At 50.6% G+C, this 27,876-nt stretch overlaps 1 protein-coding gene across 4 annotated transcripts; it reads right to left on the bottom strand.

Moving 5' to 3' along the window:
* Positions 1–1,156: 1,156 nt before the first annotated feature.
* MISP (mitotic spindle positioning) lies at positions 1,157–23,216 on the bottom strand. Of its 4 annotated transcripts, XM_074978268.1 has the most exons (6): positions 18,400–18,481; positions 17,080–17,335; positions 8,105–10,319; positions 5,497–5,711; positions 4,468–4,506; positions 1,157–1,812 (listed from the first exon to the last, which is right to left on the bottom strand). In XM_074978268.1, the coding sequence occupies exons 3-6, from the start codon at positions 10,182–10,184 to the stop codon at positions 1,723–1,725; spliced, it is 2,424 nt and encodes an 807-aa protein (XP_074834369.1). In that variant the 5' UTR covers positions 10,185–10,319; positions 17,080–17,335; positions 18,400–18,481; the 3' UTR covers positions 1,157–1,722. The 4 variants fall into 4 exon arrangements, with proteins under 4 accessions (XP_074834369.1, XP_074834367.1, XP_074834368.1 ...); XM_074978266.1 differs by lacking the exons at positions 17,080–17,335; positions 18,400–18,481 and adding an exon at positions 22,988–23,216; XM_074978267.1 differs by lacking the exon at positions 17,080–17,335 and having other exon boundaries at positions 18,400–18,537.
* Positions 23,217–27,876: the final 4,660 nt, after the last annotated feature.

Genomic DNA, 27,876 nt, shown 5'->3' with positions numbered 1-27,876 from the left:
GGTGGAAAAAGTACCTCAAAAGTTACTTGAGTAGAAGTGCAGCTGCTTTCACTTCTGGGTACTCGAGCGCAATAAAGACATGACATGTGTATACTCTAACTCAAGTAGTTTTCCAGGGAGACACTGGCAACTTGTATGTAAGTACATCCCCTCCCCAAAGCAGCTGTACTTTTACTCAAGTAACTTTTTGGGTACTCTTTCCACTACTAGTCGATCTCTAGTGGTGACAAGTCAGAGCTTCAATAGTCTTCTTGAATTCTCCTGCCTGTTGCACCTTCTGCCTTCCCTGATGAGATGAGTTGGTGGAAGCTCCACAGGCCTCATTCTCCATTACTCTGGGCCTTCTGTCGTCCTTTACGCTAGTGCAAAGTAAGAGCTGGAGAGACTCCTAGGCCTGTTATCCGCCCTCTGCACAGAGGTGAATTTCACTGGACCTAAGGGTCCTTTTTTTGGCTCTTGTCCTTCAGTTCCCTCCTGTGGTTGCTTCCAGAAGCGTACCCACCCCGCTGAAAATGCTGCTTTCGCTGTTGCTCTGGAGCCCCCTAGTGGAATGTACATAACACAGTCTGGGCCACAGTCTGGTGCATGGGAACCCCAGAGGGGGATTTTTCTGGAAGCTAAATGATTCAGGCACATTCAAACTGTCCTGAGATTTGCTTATATTTTCCCACTCCTCTGGGTGGGCCAGTATTCAGGTTTTGAATGCTTTGCGCCAGACATAAGGAGAACTCCTTAGAATTCCTACTACCCCATTCTTCAAGAGAGTTTGCCCCTGCAGTTCAAGAGCATAAGAGGTAAACTTGTTTATATCTTGAGCAACAAGACGTCCTGTGGCACCTTATAGATTAACAGATATTTTGGAGCATAAGCTTTCGTGGGCAAAGACCCGCTTCGTCAGATGCAAGATGCATCTGACAAAGCGGGTCTTTGCCCACGAAAGCTTATGCTTAAGCTTATGCTCCAAAATATCTGTTAGTCTATAAGGTGCCACAGGACGTCTTGTTGCTCTCGAAGATACAGACTAACCTCTCTGATAGTTTCTATCTTAATGCTCTTTCCAACTCCTCTTACCCCAGTCCCCCTAAACACATGCACACTTTCAAATCCCAACACAACTTCACAAGAATATCTCTGCAGCAAGACAGGCTGGAAAGAGTAAGGGGAGGTATGACTCTTTAATAAATTATTAGCAAAATAAACACAATTTTATATATATATATATTATATTATATACCACTGCATCTCTGCAGATCATATTGGTTTAAGTCTAGCTCCTCTACTTCCCATTTCAGTGCTTGTAAACATCCAAAGACATCTGTCTATCTAGGTAGGTTCTAATGGCACAGTAGCTAAGACATCTTGAAATAGTTCCTTTTGCCAGCTACAAGGACAAAGCTTAGAGTTCAATTACCATTCACATATAATTTAATCTAGCCATCTATCTTCAGAGGAGATTCAAATAACGTGATCCATTTTTCCCCCGTAGAAATATTGCTTTGCTTCATTGGGGTGGGGGTACAAGCATAAGCAAAAATTTTAAAACAGTTGCTCTTTTAGATTTAAACACGTGCAATTTTCAAAAGTTCGTGATTCTTACAATTATCAAGTGGTGAAACGATTGGATGATTTGAACTTGATGCAGATTGAATCCAAGCGGAGTACATGTAAATACACAGCAGCATTGGACAGGCCACTGCTTGTTCCTCAGCTGCTAGAGTTTAGTCAGGCCTCATCTTTCTGGAAGAACAGCCCTGACTCCCAGCGTTCAGCCATCGCATTCTTGTGGCGGGTCACTCTGGTGCTTTCTAACACCTAAAATCATTAAACACAGAATTATACACTTATTTCCTATGCACTGGCTTTTTATTTTTATAAGATTTTTTTCATATACCTTATTCTTCCCTTTCTTCTACTGCTCCTCCTCCCCCAATCTCCAAATCCTAGACATAAAATTTTTAACAGCAGCCACTGAACTTTTAAGTTTTGAGTGCACAATTTGAAACACCTTTCCTGATTTTCAACTTATGGAAAAAATTGACTCATGGGGTGACTCAAGTTGGACAAGCAAAGTTGGAGGCCACATTTAAAATCTAGGGCTGATCCTGACATCAGATCCTTACGGGGGAGACAGTGATAAGGTAGCTGGTCCTGCTTCCATTGAAATCAGTGGGAGTTTTGCTTTTGAATCAGGCACATCTGCTAGACTGACCAGCTAGTTAGACATTTCTACCTCCATAGGGTTAATTACAATAATCCTCTACCCTGCTATCAACAGTCAGTACAGAGGACAGACAGAATAGCACCATGTGAAGTCAGAATCATGTGGCCATATCTATTAACCTCTGGATGTAGAAATTTCCATTGATCATAGACAGGTGCTGCAGGGAAATTGCCTTAAACAAGCATTGAGCAGGACTGGGCTGCAGATACACCTGTTCAGATGAATCCTGTCCTCTGTGCAGAATGAAGAAGCAGGATCCATTTTACTTACATGGCTCCTAACGCTGTAGCATCTACACTTTTCACCCTTTGTAATGTATTTACCGTCCCAACAAAACGTTTGAGACAGGGTAGTCTTATCCCTATTTTACAGAGCTGGAACTGAGTCAAAGAGATATTAAGTGACTTGCCTGAGCTCACATAAGTTGCGTCAGACCAGGAATCGACCCTGAGTTTCACTGCATTATTTTCTTGCCACTGTGGGTGACCTCAGGCACTGGTGCATGTCATCCTCTCCTTCTCTGACTATGGCACATAACAATCTAGTCTCCTGAAAGCTGTACTACTTTGGTCTCATTCTGATGGTCAGGTTAATGTGTGAGTGTTAGGCGATGTTTGTGACCTGTGATATACAGGAATTCAGATAAGGTGATCTGGTGATTCTCTCTGCCCTTAAACTCTATAGCTGTGTCTACACTAGAAGCATCTGTCGATAGAAACTGACAGAGTGCATCTACACACAAAAGCAGATCGACAGAGCATATTGCTCCATCGACAGAAAGCAGCCAGACTGCCCTGCCCTCTGTTGACAGAAAGGCTAATTGGCAGATCTGCAAACAGGGCTGCTGGGTGAACTGGAAGCCCTCTCTGTTGACAGAAGTGTCTACGCTGCACGTCTGTCAACAGTGTTATTCCTCAAATTTTTGAGGGCTAACACTGTCAAGACAAATGCAGAGTTGTCAAGACGCTGTCAACAGAACGCTTTATGTGTGTAGACGCTCCCTGTGTTAAGTGGACAGAAGGCCCCTTCTGTTGACAAAATTCTCTAGTGTAGACACAGCCTACGACTCCCAAGTTGCAGGCCAGCCCTTACCCACCAGACTATCCTTCCTCTTCTCTTTCCGGAGCAGTCTTGAGCTTTCACTCTTGGAGGTATCTCTGGCAGGTAGGTCCCACTCTCCCTCGCTTGGATACATCTCTGTGGCCCATGTGCTGTATTTAGTCAGACCAGTTAAGCTGTTTGGCGCTGAAGATGCTTTTTTATTAATATGTGAAGTTGAGAGAAAAATTTTCTATCCCCAGCAGAGACCAGCTGTCCGCAACAATCCATTGTACACCAGGCCTAAACCACTGTATGGACAGACATCAAATACTACACGCCTGCTTCACTGCTGCCCAGTACCTTGTGCCATCTGTGGCACAAGTTCCCAGCACGTGTCATCCACTGTAATTCCAGCTGAATAACCTTTGACATCCAGCACAGATGTAAGCTACAACACAAGGTGCAGAGTAGCAGAGAATTGAGGCTCTGTCTGACTCAGGTATATTTCAATACCATTACTCTTCCATCTGATGATTTGAAACCTTAGGAATTTAACATAGTGCTTTCATGGTGTGTTCCCAAGAGAAGCTAGGTGGAGACTGCCAATATAAAGTGGAGAGTGGGAGGGCAATGATTAAGTCTTGGACAGGAGCTGGAGTTTTACGTGATGTTTCCCAGTGCTAGAGGATGGTTAGGTTAGCCTCATGGCTACTGACCTCTTTAGTAGTGCTTACCCACTTCACCCCAGCTGGCTCCTGGTACAGTCTGAACTGGGAGTGAGAGGCTGTCCGCAAAAATACTTCTATTATATTCCTATCACAATGAAATAGCTTCCTCCATGCAAAGCCAGACTAAGTCGCTACACCAGGCAAGGATGGGCTGTTAACCCTTTCCCTGACAACCCCCACACCCCTTACATTCCACTGCCTCATGCAGAGGTGCCCTCTCAGTTGTTCTGTTTCATTGAGTGTCTCTTGGAGTGGGACTTGACACTGGGAGCCCTGCTTGGTGATTGAAATCTTACTGGCATGGGAACGGGTGCCAGAAAAATGCAGATGTGGTTTGGACAACGTGGATATTTGTGGGGGGAGGTCAGAGGTGACAGGGCACCGAGAGGCAATGCTTAAGAGTCTTAATCTCTCTTTGACTCAGTTCCACTTCTGTAAAATAGGGATAATAAGGGATCATAATAAACCCAAATTTACCTCTGCGTTGATGTCATCAATTGCTTCAATGCTGGCATACTGCAAGAGGAAAAGAAAGTGTCAGGTGCTAGGAACCCAGCAGAGAAACAGGCAGGGGGACAAAGAGAATGCAAGCAATGGGGGCAAATCTCCTGCTGACTGTGCTGGGCAGGCATAAAATTTACATGTGGGGAAAGTTCAAGAAGTCTGACTGCTTGTGTGAGACACAATGTGGCTGTGGAGCACAGACCCCCCCCATCCCAATGTGGGTGTGGAGGAAAAGGGCACATGCAGAGCTTCAGTCACAGAGCTGGCTGGTGTGGAAGGGAACTCCCACTGCCCCCCTTTGGCAAGGTAGTAGAGCCGCAGTGGGTAAGGTTATATCTACACTGTGATCAGAGGTGTGCCAGCAGCCTGTGGACGTACCCAAACTAGCTCTGATCTCCCTAGCTCCAAAAACAGTGGTGAAGTCACAGGTTGCACACACCCACCCAGTCCCCTGGGTACATACGCAAGCAGTCAGCCCATCCTGCCACGCCTGTGCGATTGGAGCTAGCGAAATCAAAGCAAGCACAGGCAGGTCTCTGGGGGCTGCAGTCACACCTCCAGTTTCATCACAGATGTACCCTCAGTCGGTGCAGCTGCTGCGACGTCTAATCAGCCTCCTTCCTGCAGGATCAGGGCACCCACTGAAGAGTATCCTCCCCCCAGGCCCAGGATGCATACAGGTTTCCCAGGAAGGGAGCTGAGCTGACTCACACACACAAAGTCTGTGGCAGAACCAGGAACAGACCCCAAGCCACCTATGCCCTGGCTTGTGTCTTAATCTACAGCTTCCCCAATGATCCAAGTGGCTGGGCTCCCAAATTAAATAAAACAGCATGGAACTCTCAGCCTCGCCTCTCACAGCCAGCATCATGCACAACCTCAGCCACATTCACAGCCTGTGAAACGCGAGCAACTGTACGGACATGTGTCTGACGCTGCAGCCTGCTGCTAGAAAGTGAAACTGATCTGGCTGGCTTGCTGGTGCCAGGCAAAAGCACTCACCTTCTTGTCTTCCTTCAGCTTCCTCTTCTTCTCATTCCTCTGGACCCTTGTGGGGCCATCAGGGGCTGATTCAGAGTCCAGTCTGCCCATGTAGCCCTGATAGGGACTGGTCACGTTAGGTGAAGAGGCTGAGCCTGGCATCTCTGACTGGTGTGGGGCAGGAACAGAGGTGGGTGGTTCAGTCAGTGAGTGTCTGTCAGTGATGCTTGAGGTGGCTTTAAGAGAGAAAGACACACATGCAAAGGGAGCAGGTATCACTGGTGAATTTTCAGAGGTCATTGTGCCTACAGCAGAGAAAAGGTCTCAGGTGCAAGGTCTCAGTTGTTTTCTTTTGGACTTGGTCCAGAATTCCAACCCGAATCTGAGCAGCATAGAATCATAGAACACTAGAACTGGAAGGAACCTCGAGAGGTCATCAAGTCCAGTCCCCTGCACTATGGCAGCACCAAGCACCATCTAGACCGGTCATCAGCAACCAAAAGAACTAAAAGTAGAGCCATTTGTTTTCCAGTTCAGTAAAAAACTCAATAATTCAAGAGCCACAATGCATGTAAATATGAGATAGTCCTTAATAAATAATGTCAAATCATGCTTTTGTAACACCTGTTTTAATAACAGTGCACACACACTGATTTGTAATGTGATACGTGTTTACTGCAGAAAGTTCACGAACTTTTTACTTATTCTATTTCCTCACACTTTATGTGTGTTTGTACCACTGTCTTTCTGACTTTCACTCCCGAACCTTCTCTCTCTCTGGAGAACGCTAAGGGGAGTTATCCAATGTTTCGAGAACACTTCATTTGGGATTTAGATATGAGTTGCTCATTTTTGGGCTTTTAGACATTTACCGTTTATCAGAAATAATCAGGAGGGCTTTTTTTTTTTTTTTTAAACTTTGCAATTATAGAGTTGGGAGGCACATAGAAGTCCTTAATGAGCTGCATGTGGCTCTGGAGCCGCAGGTTGCAGATCCCTGGTCTAGATCATTTCTGATGGATGTTTCTTTAACTTGCTCTTAAAAATCTCCAATGATGGAGATTCTACACCCTCCCTAGACAATTCATTCCAGTGTTTAACCACCTTGACAGGTAGGAAGTTTCTCCGAATGTACAACCTAAACCTCCCTTGCTGCAATTTAAGCCCATTGCTTCTTATCCTATCATCAGAGGTTAAAGAGAACAATTTTTCTCCCTCTTCCTTGTTACAGCCTTTTAGGTATGCAGAAGCTGTTATCACATCCCCTCTCAGTCCTCTCTTTTCCCGATTAAACAAACCCAATTATTTCTTCCTTCATAGGTCATGCTTTCTAAACCTGTATTCATTTTTGTTGCTCTTCTCTGGACCTTCTCCAATTTCTCCATATCTTGCCTAGAATGTAGCGCCAATTAAGGCCTAATCAGTTCAGAGTCAAGTGGAAGAAATACTTCTCATGTTTTGCTCACACACTCCTCTTAATACATCCCAGAATGCTTGCTTTTTTTGCAACAGTGTCATCCCCAGAATCTTGAGGAGTCCTGGATCTATGCCTTCTCTGCCTCAGTACTTCCTCTGCCTAGGCTAGAATGAGCTGGATCCAAGCCCACTGAAACTGACAGAAAGTCTCCCATGGATGTCAGTAGGCTCTGGATACAGCCGCCCCATGCTCCAGTAGTGTAAGCCCTGCTTCAGGAGCATATAGTGTTACAGACACGCTGGGCACTATTTGCTATCAGGATACAGGCTTAATACTGGAGATCTGGGCAAGTCCCTGAAGAGAGGAGCTTCTTTGTTCCCCACTCACCCCTTCTGCTTTCAGAGAGGTGGAAGGCACATGCCATTCTTAACCTTTGCTCTGTTTGTTTGGAGCCGAATGAGCAAACAGGGCGCTTGCCTGTGTCAGACCAGGAGCTCGTGGGGGAGTTGCCTGTTGGCTTGAGCTGTGACCTTTGGATCTGGATTCAAACTGAAATTTGGGAAGTGGCGAGGGGGGCAGGGAAAGCATGGATCTGGAGTCCCAGTTTGGGCCTAGCACTTAACTGCTTGTGAGCCCTTCTGTTAGGCTACAGCTCCTGTCTGCTCAAGTGCCAGTGCTAACTCTGTACACCGTTTAAAGCCTAAAGGCCTGGTTCTCAGTTACTCTATTCTTGGCCTTAGGGTGAGGATGAGGGAAGGAGAGTTACACTAGTCTTAAGCCACGTTTGTGCTCCTGCAATTCTGGGGCTGTGCAGGGACCTGCCCAAATCCTGATGTAAAGTAAAGCAGCCTTAGGGCTGTTTTTATTTACACTCTGTTTCCCATGGTCCCCTTGGGGCCCTTAGCAGCACAGATGAGCTCTACTGCCATGCACTATGGCCATGATTTCAATCCACCTGCTACACTGGGAGCTGAGCCAGTCAGGGAGGCCTCCTGAGTGTGTTCAGGGGGCAAAAATCCTCCAGGGGTTGTTTCCACCCACTGTAAGGCCTCTTTATGCAGCCAAGGCAGATAAAATGGGTCCTGGTGTTACCAAAATCACAGGGCATAAGGTTGTCAGTGATGCACAGGACTCATGCTGACCTTGTGCAGGGGTGTGTGTATGAATGTCACCCCTCAGCGGGTGAAGCCTCATAGTTGTCTCTCTCCTCACCTGAACTCTGAGATGAAAGCTGAGGCTGGAAGCCTTTCTCCTTGGCAGTGCTGTCATCGCTGGCTGGGGAGAAGTTGTCAGTTAACAGCCTGTGCCTCCGCTGCTCCTGCAGCTCCTGTTCTCTCTGCAGAACACTCCGTATCTCCTCCTCAATCAGCCAAGATGTCTGTGGCTTGCACTTCTTCAGGATGTACTGGTCCTCCTGGGCACCCCTGGGCTCCATCACCTTTTCCTTTCCGAGCGGGTCCTGCATCCCCTGGTTGCCCACAAAGGAGATCTTGGGTTTCCAGAATGGAATGGAGAAGTATTCCTTGGGCACCCTGAACCTCTCCTCTGGCCTTGGCGTGGAATCTGCCCTCTCTGCGGTGCTGGATTCCCTTGTCCCTGAGGGATCCTCATCCCCCACTTTGCTGCAGCTGGCAGAGGGCTGAGTGGATGACAGCAGCTGATCCACCGGGCTTCTCTTACTGGCATTTGGTGTGGAATATGGTTGATTAGCTTGGAAGCTTATTAGATTTGCATTGTGGTTAGGGACTCTCTTCCCGTCTGTGGTGCAGTCCATGCCATCCATGGCTTCCTCTAGAGCAAGTTTGCCATTCAGGGTTCTTGTTTGCTCCTCTGATTTCTTTGCAAACGCTTGTTTGTGTGGGGCTAGGGAAGCCTCCTCCTGCTCGAATATCCTCTTGCGCTCGCCTAGTTCCTGCAGCACGCCCTTGTCATACATTCCCTGTAGCCTCCCTTCCTTCTTCAGGTCTTCCTCCCGCTTGGTTTCCTGTTCGATCTCCCTCCGGACATAGAAGGAAACGCAGCCTTTGTCCTTCGCTTTCCTGGAGGGAGGCGAAGAGAAAGACGTGGTGAAGAGGGGCTTTGTCTGGATTTCCACCATCTCATTGCTGTTCGTTAGCCTCTGGATCCCTCTCTCTTTCCGTAGGCTTTCCTCCCTCTCCATGGCCAAGCGGATTTCCCGTTCTATGGGCGTCTCGTTCCTGGCCTTCAGCTCTTTGGCAGGATCCTGGTTGCTGACCTTCGAATCTGGCTGAGCATCGACAAAGACTTCATTAGATATGCTGCCATCGCTGATGTAACCTGCACTGGACTCGTTGGACATTTCACCCAAGCCAGAGTCTAAGTCATCTCTGGAAGATGTTTTCGTCAAGCTGCCCATTCTCCCATTGGGATCTGCACTTTCCACACTAGCCTTTTTGGGAGCACAGAGCTCCTCCACTGTGGGTGCCTTGTACACCACATCATACTTCTGGAGCTGTCTCAGGCTCGTTGTGTTGTCATCATCACCGTCCATAAAAACCTTCACCACCCCCTCGGTGCCTGGCCCCTCTCTCTCATACACATTCTGGGTTGATTCTGGCTTTGGAGGTGAAATTTGCTGCCTGGGGCCAAAAAGCAAGTTTGGTTTAGTCTTTTCCAGCATAAGGAACTGTTGCCGGGCAGCAGCGAAGTTGATCTGCTCCCTGTCTATGTTCTCAGGGTCGACGGGAGTCCTCATTTGTGCTTCAGGAGGGCTGTTAAAACAAAGGGCAAAGCTGGCGATGTAGCTTCCTCCAGGCTGAGCCTCAGATCTGTCCACTGAGACCCTGCTTAGAGAATCCAGCTCGTCAATGGAGTTCCGCTTCTCTGCTGTGGTGGAGCTTCTCCTCACCACTTGGCTTTGGATGACCGCTTTCCTCTCCTCTTCTAGCTCTTTTGCTTTCTCCGGTGAGATGTCCACACGGCTGAGCGAGTAACTCAGCTCTTCCTCAGCATCCTCATACAGCTTGTTTGGCTTCCTCTCCTCTTTATAAGCCCTGAGGTTGTACAACGTCCCTGACTTCACAAACTCTAGATTGGAGTCTCTGTCTGGAGGTGGAGTCCAGAGATCCCTTCCAACATCTGTGGGGTTTGCTAATTTGGATCGGTCTTCTTGTGGAGAGCTGGGTCTCCAGTCATGGCCATTCTGGTTGGTGTGGTTGGGAACAAACACATCATCGTTGCTGAGTTCTGCAGATGAGCTGCGTTGTTGAGTGTTACATTTGGGAGTTGTGTAAGGGATTTGGAAGATCAGGTTTCTGGTGACTCTGTCCATCTCTGGGGACGATTCTTCCTTCAATTCTTCAGAAGCATCTTTCTGGATGCTGAGCTGCTGTTCAGCTGCGAGGTTAATTTCAGGTTCCTTGTACACTTGAAGGCCTTCTGCGTGAAGGACAACACTTTCCTGTCCCTAAAGAGGGGAGGGAGTCACATGTTAGAGAGAAATACAAAGAGCAGATATGTCATACACGAGTATAAGAATGCTGCTCATTCTCCTGACCCCAGTGCTCCATTTGATCCCAGAGCTATCCCTCCGCACATCAGTGGCTGATGTCCACTAGTGGAGGAAAAAAATCAGCTGTGCAGAGTATGGATAGATTCTAAGTGTAACTTGTTTTATTCACTCATATACACCTGTGCCAGAACAGAGGTGGACAAAGAGCGTGCAGGATAGTCCTCTAGTAATCTCAGCCCAACTCTAATGTCTGCTTATCCAGGGGCAACTCTGAATTGACTCAAGTCACAGCCCAAGACAGGCAGTAAATTTCTGGGCTGCTCTTACAGCCCTCTTTCTCCTGAGGCTGCCCTGACACATAAACCTTGCATAAGCCAAAACTAGCAGCAACACTTCATGTCTTCTTAAGAGTCAGAATTTTCTCACACACTCAGAACTTGGCACAGCACTACCAGGTGACAGCTGCCATAACCTGCATAATGCTGCAGAAGTTGTGGGTGGCAGCACACCTCTGTACTGTACACATTTTGGGGCATCATTTGACAAAACCATATTGAGGAAGTGGCCAGTGTGTATGTAGTATCGCTGCATTCTACTGGAGAGAATCAGGATGGCTCAAATGTGTGTCATAGGCCCTACATTGCGAGCATCAGGGAGTCTCCTTTAGCTCAGTGCTACAGACCAGTGTGTCTGGAGCAGAAGGATCTGCATTTTGTGCTGTAAAATCCTCTATGGCTGTAATGCTTAGCACAAAGTTATGCTAGTCCATTGGTGCGTTACAGACACAGAAGGTTCAGAAATGAAGAGGAGGAGGATCATTTTTAGAGAAGACCCAGGCAGGGAAAGCCAACCAAGCTCAGATTGCAAAGGAGCATGAAACTGTAGATGGAAAACAAATGGTATTTAACAGTCACATGTTACAGACTGAACCTCTCTAATCCAGAACTCTCTTGTCGGGTAACATCCCAAATTCAATGACCACTTATCATGGGTGTGGCCAAGTTTCCTGTGGTTCCATAAAGTTTGTTTCCAGCCACTAGTCGTGGCTTTCAGTGTTCTGTGCTGTTATTTAACTGTAATTTGCCCCTAAATGTCTTCTCAGAGCCCAGTAAGCCATGGAAGTGTTGGTAATGCTACTAGACAATATGATCTCCCATGGTCTGGCAAATTCTCTCATCCAGTACCAGTCAGGTCCTGAGGATGCCAAATTAGAGGAGTTCAACCTTATAGCCTTCATAGATTTCCACCTTTTGAGCCAGGGAAAGATAAGCACCAGCAGCCTGGCTAGCTACTTAGAATGATCATAAGGGTGTGGATTGTAAAGGTAGTTACATGACTCATAAAATGCATTGAACTTTAACCCAAGTATCGTGCAAACCAGAAATAAATTCCAGCTCTTGACCATGGTATTTATGCCTTTCCATGCCAATTATTCATTATGAAACCTGTGGAAGCAGCAGCTGGAGAGTCTGTGCTAGTCCTCAGATAACTGTAGACCGGTAACCTCCTGTGTTGTTGCATCCTGGACCAATTACGGGAGCATAGAATTCTTAGGGATGGGGTGCTCCCGAGAGATCTATGTATTGCTTTCAGTTATGGGTTGGGACATGGTTGGAATTCCACTGTATCTATGTAATAATTCGTGCCACATCAGCAGATGCTGAAGTGAGTCTGTGCTCACGAAAGCTCATGCTCAAAACTTTTCTGTTAGTCTATAAGGTGCCACAGGACCCTTCGTTGCTGTTACAGATCCAGACTAACATGGCTATCCCTCCGATACTTACTAGGTCAGTCATTTCAATGGTTAGTGCCCCTCACTGTTAGATAGTTGCACCTTATAACTAGCCTGAATTTGCTCGCCTGCAGGTTTCAACCACTGGATCTTGTTAAACCTTGTACGGCTTGATTGAAGAGCTCACTACTATCAGAAATCTTACCCCCATGTAGGTGCTCGTGGGAAGCGTTCCCTTTAAGATGAGCTCTTGGGTGACCACTTGGGAGAGATTACGGTGCTGCCCAGCTGATTAGCAGAGTACCCACAGTGGACAGCATGTGTTTCTACTTATGGTGCACATTTGCACATGTCTTGGTGTACATAATAACATTTATTCTGTTCATGGATGGAAAAAAATAGAGGGCACACTGTTTATGGGCTGTGATTGGGTGACTTCTTAACAGTCTCTTGGATAAACTAAGTAGATTGAGCAACATAGAATCATAGAATACTAGGACTGGAAGGGATTTCAAGATGCCATCGAGTCCAGCTCCCAGCCCTAATGGCAGGACCAAGTACTGTCTAAATCATCCCTGATAGACATCTATCTAACCTGTTCTTAAATATCTCCAGCAATGGAGATTCCACAACCTCCCTTGGCAATTTATTCCACTGTTTGACCACCCTGACAGTTAGGAACTTTTTCCTAATGTCCAACCTAAACCTCCCTTGCTGCAGTTTAAGTCCATTGCCTCTTGTTCTATCCTCAGAGGCCAAGAAGAGCAAGGTTTCTCCCTCCTCCTTATGACACCCTTTTAGATACTTGAAAACCGCTATCATGTCCCCCCTCAATCTTCTCTCTTCCAAACTAAGCAAGCCCAATTCTTTCAACCTTTCTTCATAGGTCACGTTCTCTAGACCTTTAATCGTTCTTGTCACTCTTTTCTGGACCCTCTCTAATTTCTCCACATATTTCTTGAACTGCGGTGCCCAGAACTGGACACAATATTCCAGCTGAGGCCCAACCAGCGCAGAATAGAGCAGAAGAATGACTTCTCGTGTCTTGTTCACAACATGCTTGTAGTAAGCTGGTTTGGAAAAAACAAAAATCTCTCTTCCATAGTCACCCCATCACTGCAAAAATTCCCTTGGGGCTTTTTCAGCTCCTGGTGCCGAGGAAACATTTCCACTCCCGTCTGTACAGTGTCTTGCATGCTCTGTGTGCACACCAAGTAAACAACAGCAGCCCAGGGAGGAGCTATTACAATGTGAGCCAAAGGGCTGCTCTGATGCGGCCGCATCTTTCCCAGCTGTGACATTGTTGTGGTCAGTAATCCAGTGTCACTTGCGAAGGCTGGATGGTATATGGGATTTATATGTATTAGGCATGCCTCAGGGAAGAGATGACAAGCCTCATGTTTGCGTTTACGGGAGTGACAGTTGGGCTGATACTTCGCACTGCTGTTCCTCCCAGGAGCTGAGTGCTTTACAACAACACAACACAGCCTCATAGCTGGAGGTTTGGTACATATTGACAGCCCGTTTTATAGTGGGGGAAATTGGCTGATAGGTTAGGTGGAGAGCTGAGGGTGTGGAATGGAATCCAGGGTGTCTGTCTCTTACTGTAGCTACTAGTCTCCACTGTCCTCCCAGAACTGAGCATAGAGGGCAGGAGTTCTGAGTCCTGCTCCTAATCACTGCCCCCATTCTCTTCTCTGAATGGGAACTCGGGAGTCCTGATACCCAGTTCCCTACTCTCATCATAACACTCTCTCTCATGCAGTGTTATCTGCAGCTCTTCCTGCTGTATGACTGACATGTACATATACAACTGTTCCAGAACAGAGATGGACAAAGAGCATGCAGGGTAGTCCTCCAGTAATCAGCTCCAAGAAGTGTCCCTGGCAATGTCCACAGTACGCTGAGTGCTTGGGCGGCTGCTCAGGAGAGATTCAAATGCTGCCCAGCTCATTAGCAGAGTGCTCACAGCTGGCAGTGTGTTTCACACATCCACACATGCCTTGATGCACAGAAGAAAATTTATTCCGCACGTGGATGGAAAGTCTGCACGTGGATGGAAAAAAGTTGTGGGAACATTGGTCCCTGGGGCTATTTCAGACTCTTCCAGATGCCATTTCTGCAGATCTGCTGTGAAGCCACTGCCTCCCTTTGTGAAAGGGCCAGATTCATGCCTGGTGGAAGCAGGTACAATTCAACTGGCTCGCTGAAGCCACCTCTGCTTATAGCTGGTCTAAATGCTGCCCCCAAACTTTCATTGCTGGCACACGGACCTGCTTAGCGAGATTCAGTGGGTCAGCAGCTGTAAGGCCACTGACACCTGGGGTGGCTTGGGCTTGTTGTGCACTGGCAACCAAAATTCTGTTGTGCTGCAGTTCCCATGGGTTTGCACTCAGCTGAATTCTTATAGGACTATCTCATGTCATACCTGTGGGTAATTCTCCTTCCTTTATTGCCCCTGACTATGCAGAGATTGGAAACTTAATCACCCGCCTGCAGCTTATCTCCTTTCCCGGGAGGTCAAAAGTCCCTGCTGGGAGTGGCCTTGCCATTGTGGAATGTCAACAGGTGTCACAAAGCGATGAACACTGGGACACATCAATGTTCACTCCCCTGAGCCCTGCTCCAGAGCAAGCCACCAGCTAGAACGGCACCTGGCACTGGATCAGAAGCAGGAACTTGCTTCAAAGCCCATACCCTCAGTGGGAAGTGCGTGGGAGTTAGGTGCTTCAATACCTTGGAGGATCTGAACCTCCAAGTCGTATGGAAAGTCATATCCTGGCACTGGAAAAGGTTCAGGGAAGGGCAACAAAAAGGATTAAAGGTTTGGAACAGGTGCCATATGAGAAGAGATTAAAAAGATAGGGACTTTTCAGTTTAGAAAAGAGGAGACTAAAAGCTGGGGGAGGGGGCTGAGGGGGGATATAGAGGTTGATAAAATCATGACTTGTGAGGAGAAAGTGAGTAAGGAAACTAAGTCACTTGTTGCCATAACATAAGAACTAGGAGTCACCCAGTGAAATGAATAGGCAGCAGGTGTGAAACGAACAAAGGAGGTATTTCTTCACACAGCCCACAGTCAACCTGTCAAGTATCAGAGGGGTAGTCATGTTAGTCTGGATCTGTAACAGCAACGAAGATGAAGGGTCCTGTGGCACCTTATAGACTAACAGAAAAGTTTTGAGCATGAGCTTTCATGAGCACAGACTCACTTCATCAGATGCACAACCTGTGGCGCTCCTTGCCAGAGGATGTTGTGAAGACCTGGACTTTAACAGAGTTCAAAAAAGAGCAAGATAAATTCATGGAGGTTGGGTCTATCTATGGCTATTGGCCAGGGTGGGTAGGAAAGGTGTCCCTGGCCTCTGTTTGCCAGAAGCTGGAATTAGGTGACAGAGGAAGGATCACTCAATGATTACCTGTTCTGTGCACTCCCTCTGGGGCATCTGGCATAGGCCACTGTCAGCAGACAGGGTGCTGGGCTAGATGGACCTTTTGTCTGACCCAGTATGGACGTTCTCAAGTTCTTAAAGGCATTTACACTGAGACTCCAAAGTAGGCCTTTGAAAACATTTCTCTAAGTCCTTGCCCCACAGCACTGTTGTAAGTAGGGTCAGAGGGGAAAGGATCTGAGTGATCTGGAGTGACTCTATTTTTGGGGTGCTCAGCATTAGGGACCTAAAAGGAGCCCAATTGCCAGTCTCCCCCAAGCAGATTGAGCCCTTATAAGGTGTCTGAGGTTGGGTGCTGAGTTACTTCTGGCAATCTTGGTCCCAGGGCAGTGTGGCCCAGTGGGTGAGACATGAGACAAAAAGGCAGGAAATATGCTCTGCCCAGGTCTGCCACTGTCCTGCTGGCAGGCCTCTCACTAGTCACGTTCCTGCTCAGATCCTCAGTCTCCTCATCCATAAAATGGGGATAAAGATATGTAACCACCTTGGTGATGCTTTCCAGGTCTATGGAGGGAGGCCTCCACAAAGGACAGAGGAGTTTTGTGCACTCATCTCCCTGCATATGGCTTACGTGCAGTGGGGCTGGGCAGGCAGGAAATACATTTCTGCATGATCCCGTGCCCCCAGGAGTCACATACAACCCTCTGTGCATCACACGTGCGTGGGATCCACACATGCAGCACTCTGTGCTTTGACGGAGGACAAAGTCACAAGCATGCTCCCAGCCAGCACCCCCGAACGAGTGGCCAGGTCCCTAAAAGCAACAAGAAGTCCTGTGGCACCTTATAGACTAACAGATTTTTTTGGAGCATGAGCTTTCGTGGGCAAAGACCGGCTTCGTCAGGTCCCTAAACTCACTGCCCCACTCCCGGGAAGGCTGGGGGAAGGGGCTCATTGCTCCCTGAGTGACAGCTCCATGAGAAACACTAACCATTGGACGGATGACCGTGGTCCAGTCGATACAGCCATGTATGGACCGCTCCCCCCACTGTCTTCGGAAGCGACAGGGCTCTTTCCAAGTCAGTCTCATGAGAGATTTCTCAAGGACGGATGGAACATGATGAAGGAAGCTGACCAAGCAGAGTCTCCGGAAGGGGACTACAGGAGGGATGTGGGTTTCTGCTGACAGTCAAGGACACCAAGACCCCTGAGTTCTATCCTTGGAGTTTCCTATGAGGAACCAGGTGGGACAGACAGCAAAGGGGGCGTGTGTGAACACTATGGGGAGTCTGGTGATGGCCCAGCAGATGATGGGTTTCCCAAGGAAGGTCCCCCAGACTGGGCGTTCCCATAGGGTCACAGGCTAGCACTATAGCTCCAGACAGAGCTGGAAGAGGATTCTCTATGGGGAGCACTCAAGTGGGAGGCCAGGGATGGGAAGGTTCAGGGCAAAGCTCTGCTAGTTGGGGGTCCATTCACTGTCTTCACTTTGGGGGTGAGCCGGGGGTAAGGTGGCAGAGCAGTGGGGGCTAGGAAAGGAGGAGGAACGAAATGTGAGACCATGGACTGGAGCCCATAGACCAAACCCTACCTGCCCGTGGGAGAAGTTGGTCCAGCCGAGAGAGAAGGAATCCCGGCCTTGCTGTGCCTGGCTGTCTGGGCCAACTCCTTCTTGCCCACACCCTGGCCGGGGCAGAGTAGCGCTGTGCCATGCAATACTGGCCGAAAACAGGTTGTCAGTGCTAATCCAGTTGGACCCAGGTGTCCACAGCTACGTAGCCAGTGACTCACCCCTTCCAGCTCCAGAGGGGTGCTGGGGAGCAACAGGCTGGCAGAGGCGGGTGTAGCTGTGAATCATGGAACATTTATGAGCTTTATAGATAATGCCTTCTCATCGTTAAAGGACTCCCTGGCACAGGGCGAGGCAGCCTCTAATGCATTCAATCCCCATTGCTTTGGCCTGTGCTCTCCTGGCACACTTAGCCCGTGGTTGCCTGCATTCTGTGTGATAAAATCCTCAGCAGTGCATTGCTCCCAGCAACATGGACAATACAGTACAACCAGGATTTGAACTGCTGCTCCCCAAGCCTGGGAGAGAATCCAAGGCAGCAATGGAGCAAAAGCCAACCTGCCCAGAACCTGGACCCTAATCCCTGGTCCTTGCTGCTTACTGACCCTGTCTTCCTGTTCCTGGTTGGTAGAGCAAATACAGAGAGGTCGGAAGCTGCCCCATCATGTCTTTAGTATGAGACGGACGAGCAGGGAGGGGCCCGCAGGATGCTGGCATTTCTGTAGCATTCATGAACAACACAGGCTCTGCACCACGAATATGAAAAAGGCACCAAAGTCCCTAGGACCATCGCCAAGAGCAATAGCAGCTCCTCTATTACCCAGCAGCCTCTGGGGCCATTGCCCAGCCCCACACCACCTTCTCAATTACCCAGCCATCTCTAGGGCTATTGTCCAGATCAAGCAACACCTCCTTGATTACCAAGCAGCCTCTAGGGCCATTGCCCAAATCCAACACTGTCTCTTCTATTACGCAGCAGCTCTAGGGCCAGAGGCACCATCACATACTCTCCTTTTAGGCTTGAACACTACTGAAAACATACACGCAGAGCAACCCATGGGCATCCATACACAGCTATATGGTATGTATGTATACACATGAACAGGTGTGCACAGACACACGCTGATGCAGAGCCATTCACACCCATGTGAGCACATCCCCACACACCAGCCTGACAGACAGCCTAGGCACCCAGCAGAGCTGAAGCATTTGAGGGCCCCTGGGAAATGCACCACCTTCGAGCGAGGCTGTATCTTTAGCAAGAGGAGAAAAATTGCCAGGAGCTGAAAAGTCTAATGAAGCCTTGGCCCCCCTGCTTTAGCCCCCCAAAGCACCACACACCTACTGTCAAATGGCCCGTCCAGCGTGGGCATTCCAGCTCCCCATGGAGACCTCTTAGGGGTGTCCGGCCGGGCGGGTGTTTATGACTGAGCCTGTTTTTGAACTGCGCAGCCAGGGGCTGGGAGCAGGGTGAGCTGATGCCACCGGAGCAGCCAGGAGACTGAGGGCTGCATTGCCCTGATAAGCGCCTGGCCCAGAGGCAGTGGAGGAATTCCAAGAATTCGCAAACCGTTGAACCTGAGTTTAGTGCCCTTCTCCCTCCCTTGATGTGCACCTCATTGTGACCTGCCCTTAGCTGTGCCCTAGGAGCAGCCAGCAGCTGAGCGACTAGCTCAGCTGCAGGGACACACCAAGAGGGAGCTTTAGATTTGGCCCTTTCCAGATGTGCCTGGCCCTGGCTGCCGTGAGGGGTTGTGTTTGACTTGTTATCCCACTGCCTGGACAGCACTGAGCCATCTGCAGGACACTACACCCTGCTCTTGCAGGGCTGGGGGCTCCATGATTTAATACCATTTGTGCTCAGCCTCCCTGAGAGCCCAGTCCAAGGGAAGCCCTAGATCTGAACTATCCTGAAATTTGAGGGAAATCTGGCAGTTAAAATAATGGAGTTGGGAGCCAGGACTCCTGGGTTCTTTTCCTACCTCAGCCACAAGCTTGCCTTGCGACTTTCAGCTAGTTGCCGCCCCTGTCTGGGCCTCAGTTTCTCCCCCTGTAGAAAAGGGAGGGTGACCCTGAGCCATTGCATGAGAAGGGTTGTGAGGTTCATCCATGCAGTGCCGCACATTGCCCAGACCCAGTACCACATTCTGTTACCCAGCAGCCCCTGGGGGCACTGCCCGGACCCAGCGCCACATTCTGTTACCCAGCAGCCCCTGGGGGCACTGCCCGGACCCAGCACCACATTCTGTTACCCAGCAGCCCCTACGGGCACTGCCCAGACCCAGCACCACATTCTGTTACCCAGCAGCCCCTGGGGGCACTGCCCGGACCCAGCACCACATTCTGTTACCCAGCAGCCCCTACGGGCACTGCCCGGACCCAGCACCACATTCTGTTACCCAGCAGCCCCTGGGGCACTGCCCAGACCCAGCACCACATTCTGTTCCCCAGCAGCCCCTGGAGCACTGCCCAGACCCAGCACCACAGTGTCTCTCTGTGAAGTGCTTGCACCTTGTCTGACATGGCAGAGGAGAAAGGCAAAGAAAGGTTGTTTGGCTCCAGAGCTGGCTCTGGAATTTGCCACCCACACCCTTGTAACTGTCACCCACGTAATAGAAACATCCAGAGGGCTGGGGAGACTGTACAGCTGATTGCAACATCCACCTGTGCATGAGAGTCACTAGAATAGCAGCTGCCAAGTGGAGAGACTAGAACAAAGCCCCAATACCTGAGGGTGGTAGTCAGAGCTCTTGAGTTCAGTGCTGAGAAGGAAGTAAATTCCTGGAAAGGGGAAGAAAAACCCCTGAGAACCTTTGAAAGGTGCTATATAGGCCTTGACATACCTGTCACGGGGAGGCGGATTCCAGCCTACGCACTCTCCTGTTTACGTTACAGGTGCCCCTCCCTGGCCAGGATTCCTCCTCTTCCAGCTGTGCATTATGTCCAATAACCCGAGTGTTTGCTCTTGCATAGCTGGGATGGGAGCGCTCGCCAGCCTTCTGGCATCCCAACCCTGTAATACTCAGCTCCACAGTTGCAAAGCCTCCTGGGAAATGGCTTATCCCTCTGAAGTCACCTATTCGCTGCTTAGGTGGTCCCAGCCCAGCCTGACCTGGGGATCTTAGGAACCAAACTCCGGTCCTCCTTGTCTTCCCCCAGGACATTTCACTGACTTGGAAGCAGTGTTCCCAGTAAGCTGTGTGCTTTCGTGGCTGCTCAGAAGAGATTCACATGCTGAGTCCCAGGGTGTTCACAGCTAGATTTTTTTGTTTCTACTGGTGGTGCACATTTGCGCATGCCTCAGTGCACATAACAAACTTATTCCGCACATGAATGAAAAAGACCAGAGGGCCCCTGCTCGGAAGCCATCCCTGGGCTGGCACCATCACACCCTGCTCTGCCAAGGCCAGTTGGTGGGAGGTGCTGCTGAGCTGCTCTTACTAAACTTCAGCAACACATCATGCCGCCTGAAGGCAAGAATGAGCATGGGCCAGGGAGGTCAGGCTAAGTGGAAAGGCCTCTCCATTCCATGGGTAAGCTGATGCTAGCAATGCCTCTCTGCTCATGCTCTGCAGAGGACCCAAGGGCAGCCTCCATCTAACAGGCGAGGCAGGGTCAGGAGTGGGTTCTTCCCTGACATCTTCTGAGTTCCCAGAGGGGGGGTGAAAAGCTCACGATGCTCACAGTGCCACCTGTGCCATCTGCTGGACCAGTACAGGGCAGCACCTCATCCTGCCTCCACCCTGTGCCTGCCACCTGCCTCTGTACAACAGCACCTGCTGATACATAACGCTCCTGATAACGGTGCCCTGCTCCGCCTCCTTTAAAGCTAGTCCCACCATTTTGCTGCTCCTAAGCCAACACCTCCTGGGAAGTCCCATGTTGCACTGCCCCAGGGGTGTCTGAGTGGCTTTGTGTTTATTTGTAGCTGATCTGTGGCGGTTCCATGGCCTCTTCCATTTGTTTTGTAGTCATTATTATTACTTGGTATTTATATTGCTATGGCCTCTCTGAGCCCCCATCATAGCCCACGACCAATGTTCCCACTAATCTTTTCCACCCACGTGTGGAATAAATCTTGTTATGTGCACTGGGTCATGTGCACCATCACTAAAACCCATACCTGGCTGCAGGCACTTTGCTGATCTGCTGGGCAGCACCTGAATCTCTCCTGAGTGGCTGCACAAGCGCTTAGCTTACAGGGAACGCTGCCCGTGACCCCCCTGTGCCAGGTGCCGTGCAAACACAGAACAAAAACCCCCTGCCTGTTTCGATTTCCTGCCCCATTTCAAAGCTGAATAAGAGAGAGGGAAACCCACTTCCCATGGGGCATCGCAGCGTTCGGCCCAGTCCCCCACAAACACACACACTCTGATGGGCCATGGCCTCTCCCCAGCAAGGCCAGGCTGAGCATCCATGTGGTGTCTCCACAGAGGGATGGGGCCAATACATTTGTGAGTGTGGGATTTGAGTGTGTGTACACAAAAGTGAGCAAGAGAGCAAGACACAGTGATGGCCTTACCCCAGACAAAACCACCTCGCCCCCGAACTCCTGCAATTCACCCAGCGCACTGACGGACAGACAGACAGACCGTGTAACAGTTAGACAATGCTCCTGAGCTGGGATCCCTGCGCCCAGCAGAATCCAGCCTTTCCCTTTCATTTTAGATCCCAGAAGCACTTTTGCCTGCGAGAATCAAACGTGGCAACCCGAGATGGGGGTTTGTTCACTTCGCTATGGTTAAAATCCCAGGTGTGCCAGGCAATCTCACGCCCTCTGATTGACCAGCTCTGCTGTGAGCTTGATGCCAGACCACTTACCCTGCCTCCCAGCCTATTAGTTGCTCTCCGCGTACTTCACCCAGCTCAAGCAGGGGGTTTAGTGTGCGACACTCCTGGTTTTTACTGGGGGCTATGGCAGGGTCTAGCTCACCGTGGCTTTGAAACAAGATCTACAGTCTATTAAAGCAGGTGAGAAAGCTACCACAGTCGCAGGACAGGCGTGTGGCTTGTTCACAGTCTGGCACTGGGATTTCTCCTGCCCGAGAGCAGGTGCAGCTGATTCTATCGCTCTGGGTCACAGGACACTGCTAGCGGCTACTGGACTCGTCAGGTGGCTGTAAGTCAAGCGCACACACAGAGCACAGCAGGCGAATGCAGGATGAAGGTCTCTGCCATGCCAGCTGAGTCTGGGTGGAACATGCCTGATGCAGGTAAGTGCAGGATGGACGCGCCCTTTCTGCTGCTGCACTGAAGGCAGATTTTTGGGCCTGAACTTCCTGCTGCTGTGAGTGAGCTGCAAGGGGCTGGAGTGACAAGTTGCAGCCGGGATGGTCTGAGAGCTGTACTGGCATAACCCTGATCCAGCCAGATTCTCTGCTCCAATAACTAGCTCTTCCTCTCGCTCCGCCAGGGCTGGTGGAAAGACAATCGCTTCTAGGTGAACTAACCAGTGTGGTGACAGCCGGCGTCGCCCAGAGGTAATAGCAAAGCCAGGCACTGGGATAGCACAGGAATGAGCTGTGAAATCCCAACTCCCAGGCCCCTGCTTAACCTGGTAGAGAACCCTCACCAAGAAGAGAACCCAGGAGTCCTGGCTGCCAGGACCACCTGTTGTAATCCCTGGAACACAAACAGGACTACACCCAAGAGTCCTGACTCTCCCTTCAAATGCCATTGGCCATATTCCTTCCCAGAATTGGGAGTATTTCCTCACTTCCTCTCAGCACTAAACCAGATACTGCTCCAGGCACAAACAGAACCCAGGAGTCCGTTGCCCCAGCCCCACCCTAAGGCACACTCCGGGCCAGAGACGGAGCTTCTATAAGCTCCAGAAGCACTAACCACTAGGTCACAATCTCCCCGCAGCACCTGCTGGTGAAGATTCACATAAAGAAACAGCCAGAGAATACACCACCATTGTGCTTACCTGTGCCCGAGACTCCAGGGTGGCACAGAGGACTTGCCATGGCGGGGTGTATTTAAACATCTTCTCTCCTACCACACGGTCACCTGGAATCAGAACTGGGGCCAGGAAGGCTGTTCCCTCCACCCCCACCTGGTGCCCAGTATCCTTGGTGAGAGACAAGATCCTGGGCAGATCCACGTCCGTCAGTCTGTCTGTGATGTGGCTCTGTGTGGCTGCAGGTTAGCACGACCCATCAGCATGCAGGACTGATTGGAGCAGAAAGAGAAAGAGGATTGAGTCTGTTCATACCTGGCTGGGGAGCGACCAGTTAGTCTGGAGCCGATCCCAGCTGGTGAGCACTCTGCCTTCCACACCCTCTCTGGGCGCTGCAGGGAGCTGGCTGCACCCTCTTAAGCAAGAGCTAGATGGCACTCAGCAGGAATGGGGAAGGCATCCCAGCCGAGGTCCCTGGTGCAGGTCATGGGGGTTGGGGAGCGAAGCCAGATTAACCTCCTAGCTGCACTCTATCCTCGTGCAGCTGGGCTCCTGCCCAACCTTCTGAGCTGCTGCTGTTCTTGTCTGGTGTCCCGGCTGCTTTGCCTGCTGTTGGTTTTGTGTGTGTGTGTGTGTGTGTGTTTGTCTTTCTCACACACACACTCCCTTAGATTTGCACACCTCCCTGGGAAACAAGGGCCCTAGACTGGAGTTTCCTCAGACAGCAGGAGGCACTCAGGGCACAGCATCCCTAGAACCAGCCATGGTGCTCAGAAAGAAGCCAGCATCCCCTTGAGAGGGGTGAACTGGCTGCAGGTGGCAGGTTGGAAAGGAGTGGGAAGGAGCAACATAGCCTAGGGAAACAGAGGGAAGACCTGGGGGGTCAGCTGGGCTTGTCTCATCCACATGCTCAAGGACCTGGGGACACCAGGGGTGTTCCCTGTAATCTGAGCGCTTCAGCAGCCACTCAGGAGAGATTCAGCTGCTGCCCAGATAATTAGCAGAGTGCCCACAGCCACCAGCCTGTGTTTGTATGGCTGTCGCACATCTGCGCATGCCTTGGTGCACATAACAAAATTTTTTCCGCCCATGGATGATAAAACTTAGAGGGTTGTGGTTGAAGTTAGTTTAGCTGGGGAGAGCTCCCCTCTGATTCCTCCAGGAGCCTGATGGCCTTTTTTCCATAGGCTAGTACTTTTTTGCTGTGTGATCATCTCTACCCCTCACTCACTCATGCCCAAGATTCTGCATTCCAGTGGCTAATGTCCTCACTAATTTTTCCAATCCATGTGCAGAATAAAATTTTTCTGTGCACCAAGGCGTGTGCCCATGTGCACCACCAACAGCAACACACACCCTAGCAGTGGACGCTCTGCTAATCAGCTGGGCAGTGTCTGAATTTTTCCAGGGTGGTCACACAAGCGCCCAGGGAACACTGCCCATGGCCGTGCTTGTAAGAAGAGACGGGGTTGGTTTCTGGCCAGTGCACCGTTGAAACGAAAGGCCATGCCACTGGTGGACTGCAGGTGGAGGTCAGGAGTAAAACACGAGCCAGTATGCCAGGTGCAAGGGGAGGGTGTTCCAGGTTCCACTCTGGGGTTGATTAAGCAGAGCTGAGCTTGGTATGGGACCCAGAGGGTAGACAGGACCCTGTAAGTCATGCGCTTGTGCCGTCACTCAGGAGCGATTCGAATGCCATCCTGCTGATTAGCAGAGTGCCCACAGCTAGGTGTGCTCCCCCTCGTGGTGCACATTTGTACCAGCCTTGGCGCGCAGAAAAATTTATTCCACACATGTATAGAAAAGATTGCAGGGCTCACTGGACAGGACTGGCGAGCTCGGAATGGGAGGCATGTTGTTCTGCCAGGTGCAAAGGAACAAGAGGCTGGGTTCTCACCAGGAGCCTTCTCGAGATGGCCTAGTGGTCAGACTGCACAAGAAACAACCAGATGCTTTGGGACACTTTTCAGAGCTGTGGTGTCATCTGGCTGGAACCCATCAGAGCAAGGTGAAAGGAGAGGGTGGGAGCAGCTTGGACTGGCTCAGCCACAAGCTGTTGTGCCCAAAGTCAAGGGCTGGGAGGGGTTATTGATCAGGCTTCAGGTGCGTTGGCAGAGCAGACCCTGAGGGGCCCAGGACAATAGAGTTGGAGGAGACTCAGATTTCTAGGGAGTGTCTCAACCCAGCTGTGAGGCCTGGGCTCTCTCTGGCTGACTGAAGCACAGCAGGTGCTCAGCGCCCGCAGAGGTACACCCTGGAACCATGGCTGTTAGCAGCCTTGCTGACGCCAAGCAAAACCCAAAGATTGCACCAGTGACCTTTGCACTGTGTGTGTCTAGATATGGGAAATGCAAAAGCATCTTGACAAGGATTGCCAAGGGAAACGGGAAGTTAGCCAGAGGCCCCGTTAAGCTCCCGCAGGGGCAGCTCTGGCTTTTGATGTCCCCCCCCCAATCTTTTCAGAATTGGGATTGCCCATCCTTAGAGTCCAGACAGAATCAAAGCCACTTGCTGTCCCCTGTGTGTCATACACCCTACACAGCTAGCAGCGGATAGGGATTCTCCTAGACCTCAGTTCTGCGGGGGATGCTGAGAATCCTGCTGGTGTCTGTGGGGTACTTCAGCTCTCTCTGTCTGGACACTGCAGGAGCCTGGTGGATGTGGACAAGGCCAGAGGCTGCTCCTTCTGTGCCGGGGCAGAGGGCCACTGGCAATGGCCTGCAATGCAGACAGGAGCCAGGTAGCAGCAACCCAGTGGAAGAGCTTACCCCCGATTCCTCTTCCCTGCCCCCCCCCAACTCTTCTGCCCACAAGCAACCCAGCCCAGGATCATGTGCCCATGGGCAGGATTCCATCTCATTTTCTCAGCCATGTGCAGAATAAATTTTACGATGTGCACCAACACTAGAAACACACTCTGCCGTCTGTGGGCGCTCTGCTAATCAGCTTGGCAGTGCCTGAATCTCTGCTGGGCACCTGCCCAAGTGCTCAGCTTGCAGGGTGTGCTGGTCATGGACCAGAGCCACATCCAGGATATTAAGCCATTTCAGATCTGCAGTAGTCGGATGGACCCCACATCCTGCTCCCCTGCACTGGCCACTAACCTGGCAGCATCTCTGAGGAGGCCCATGGCGGGGCAGGAAGCCCCACAGCTCCAGGGTCACAGCCCCACAGCCTTTAATCTGCAGCTGCCGGCCTCGGCAGGCCTGTGGTGCTGGTGCATCGGCCAGCCAGCCCTGACTGGGATTTGCAGGCAACAGTGACTGACAACTGGGCAGAGGCCCAGCAGCTGACAGGGGAAATGCCAGCCCTGGCACTGGAGGGAGGGACAGACAATGGGTCGGGAGGGTGCTGACGGAGCAGAATGAGACCATGGGACTGTTGCTGCTCAAAGGGAGCATGTCAGTACAGACAACGCCGCCCTTCCCCCTACCCTGGCTGGAGCAAACAAATCAGCGAGACAAAAAGGGAGGCAGGAAAGTTCTGCACTGGGCTGGTAAGAGCCGGAGCCCCGGGGACCTCTGTCACCCTGAGCCCCCCACCCCGGGTGGGGAGGAGTGAACAGGGTCCACTCGCCTAGGTCATCCTAAAGGGAAATTAAATTGTGTGTGTCAAGAAAGGGACCAGTGTGTAGTTGGCACGATTGCCCTCTACTGGACAGAAGTGGGCCATTTAATGTGTTCTGTGTGTCATACACTCTATAGTGCTAGCGACAATTAGGGAGCCTCCTTGAGCTCAAGCTGGTAGGGGCCTGGTGCCTTGGCAACGAACCCTGTTAGAGCCCCACTGAGACGCACAGTGTCCCACAAGCCTGGGTGCTCATGGTCTTGTCACCACACTCAGCAGTTCTTTAACGCCCACCAGCCATGGAGCTGAAGTCATGGCCACTCCATCGACTATGCCAGGGAAGCCTCCCAGTCCCTATCACAGCCATCTTGTGACATGACAGGGGGGGGTTAGCTTCACCAGCCACTTATGTGCAGCCACCTCTGGGATGGAGCTCAGGACTCAGCACGGGCGAGTAAGCCCCCCCCCAGAAAGCCCTTCTTGGCCCACACAAAAGGCTTCTCAACTGGGTAAGGTCCGACAGAACCACATCTTTGCTAACCCTCATATATGCCTAGAGCATTATCTGCACAAAGAGGGTTGCATGACCCTTCCCCTTCACCACTCACTTCCTTGGTAACCAACCAACCACTCTCCCTTCCCGGAGGCTGCAGCACAACCACCAGCCTGCAGAACGGCCGCTCATGAAGGTGCTGTATAAGACCATGCAGAGCCTGGGAGCAGGAGACCATCAGGCAGAGACTCTCCAGGAGATGACAGAGGAGCCATTTGTGTGGGAATGGATCAGATACGGGTCACGAACCTCCCACCTCTCAGGGTTGAACCCAGGTACATCAGCATGCAGTCCTACCAGCTGCTCTACAAGGGTTGCATCCCTGGCTGGTAGCAGTAGTAGGTTGTTATCCTCTGTCTGGCTCTAGATGAAGTAATGGGTGTAGCAGCCTGCATCAAAATTCTGATCCAAAGGAGGGGCATGGTGTGAAATCCAACTCTCTCGCTCTCTAAACCTCCCTGATTTACACTAATCTATCACCTTACCATCCATCCCTCCATCCATCCACATCCACACCCCTTGACCTAACCCACCTCAGAGCAAAACTCTCAACTTACCCACCCATCCCTCCCTCCCTGCCAGGGCTCCCTCTCATTTTTTCCAGCCATGGGCAGGATAAATTTTGCTTTGTGCACTGAATTATGTGCAGATGTGCACCACCCATAGAAACACAGGCTGCCGGCTGTATCAGCTGGGCAGCACCTCACACTCTCCTGGGTGGCTGCCCAAGTGCTCAGCTTACAGGGACCTGCACGGTCCCCTCTGGCTGGAGTATACCCCCCCACCATAACAGTGG

This window comes from Carettochelys insculpta, chromosome 27 (genome assembly GCF_033958435.1).
Source record: "Carettochelys insculpta isolate YL-2023 chromosome 27, ASM3395843v1, whole genome shotgun sequence".
Classification (NCBI taxonomy): Eukaryota; Metazoa; Chordata; order Testudines; family Carettochelyidae; genus Carettochelys; species Carettochelys insculpta.
Note: the sequence above shows the minus strand (reverse complement) of the source record. Positions and strands in the feature narration are given on the sequence as shown.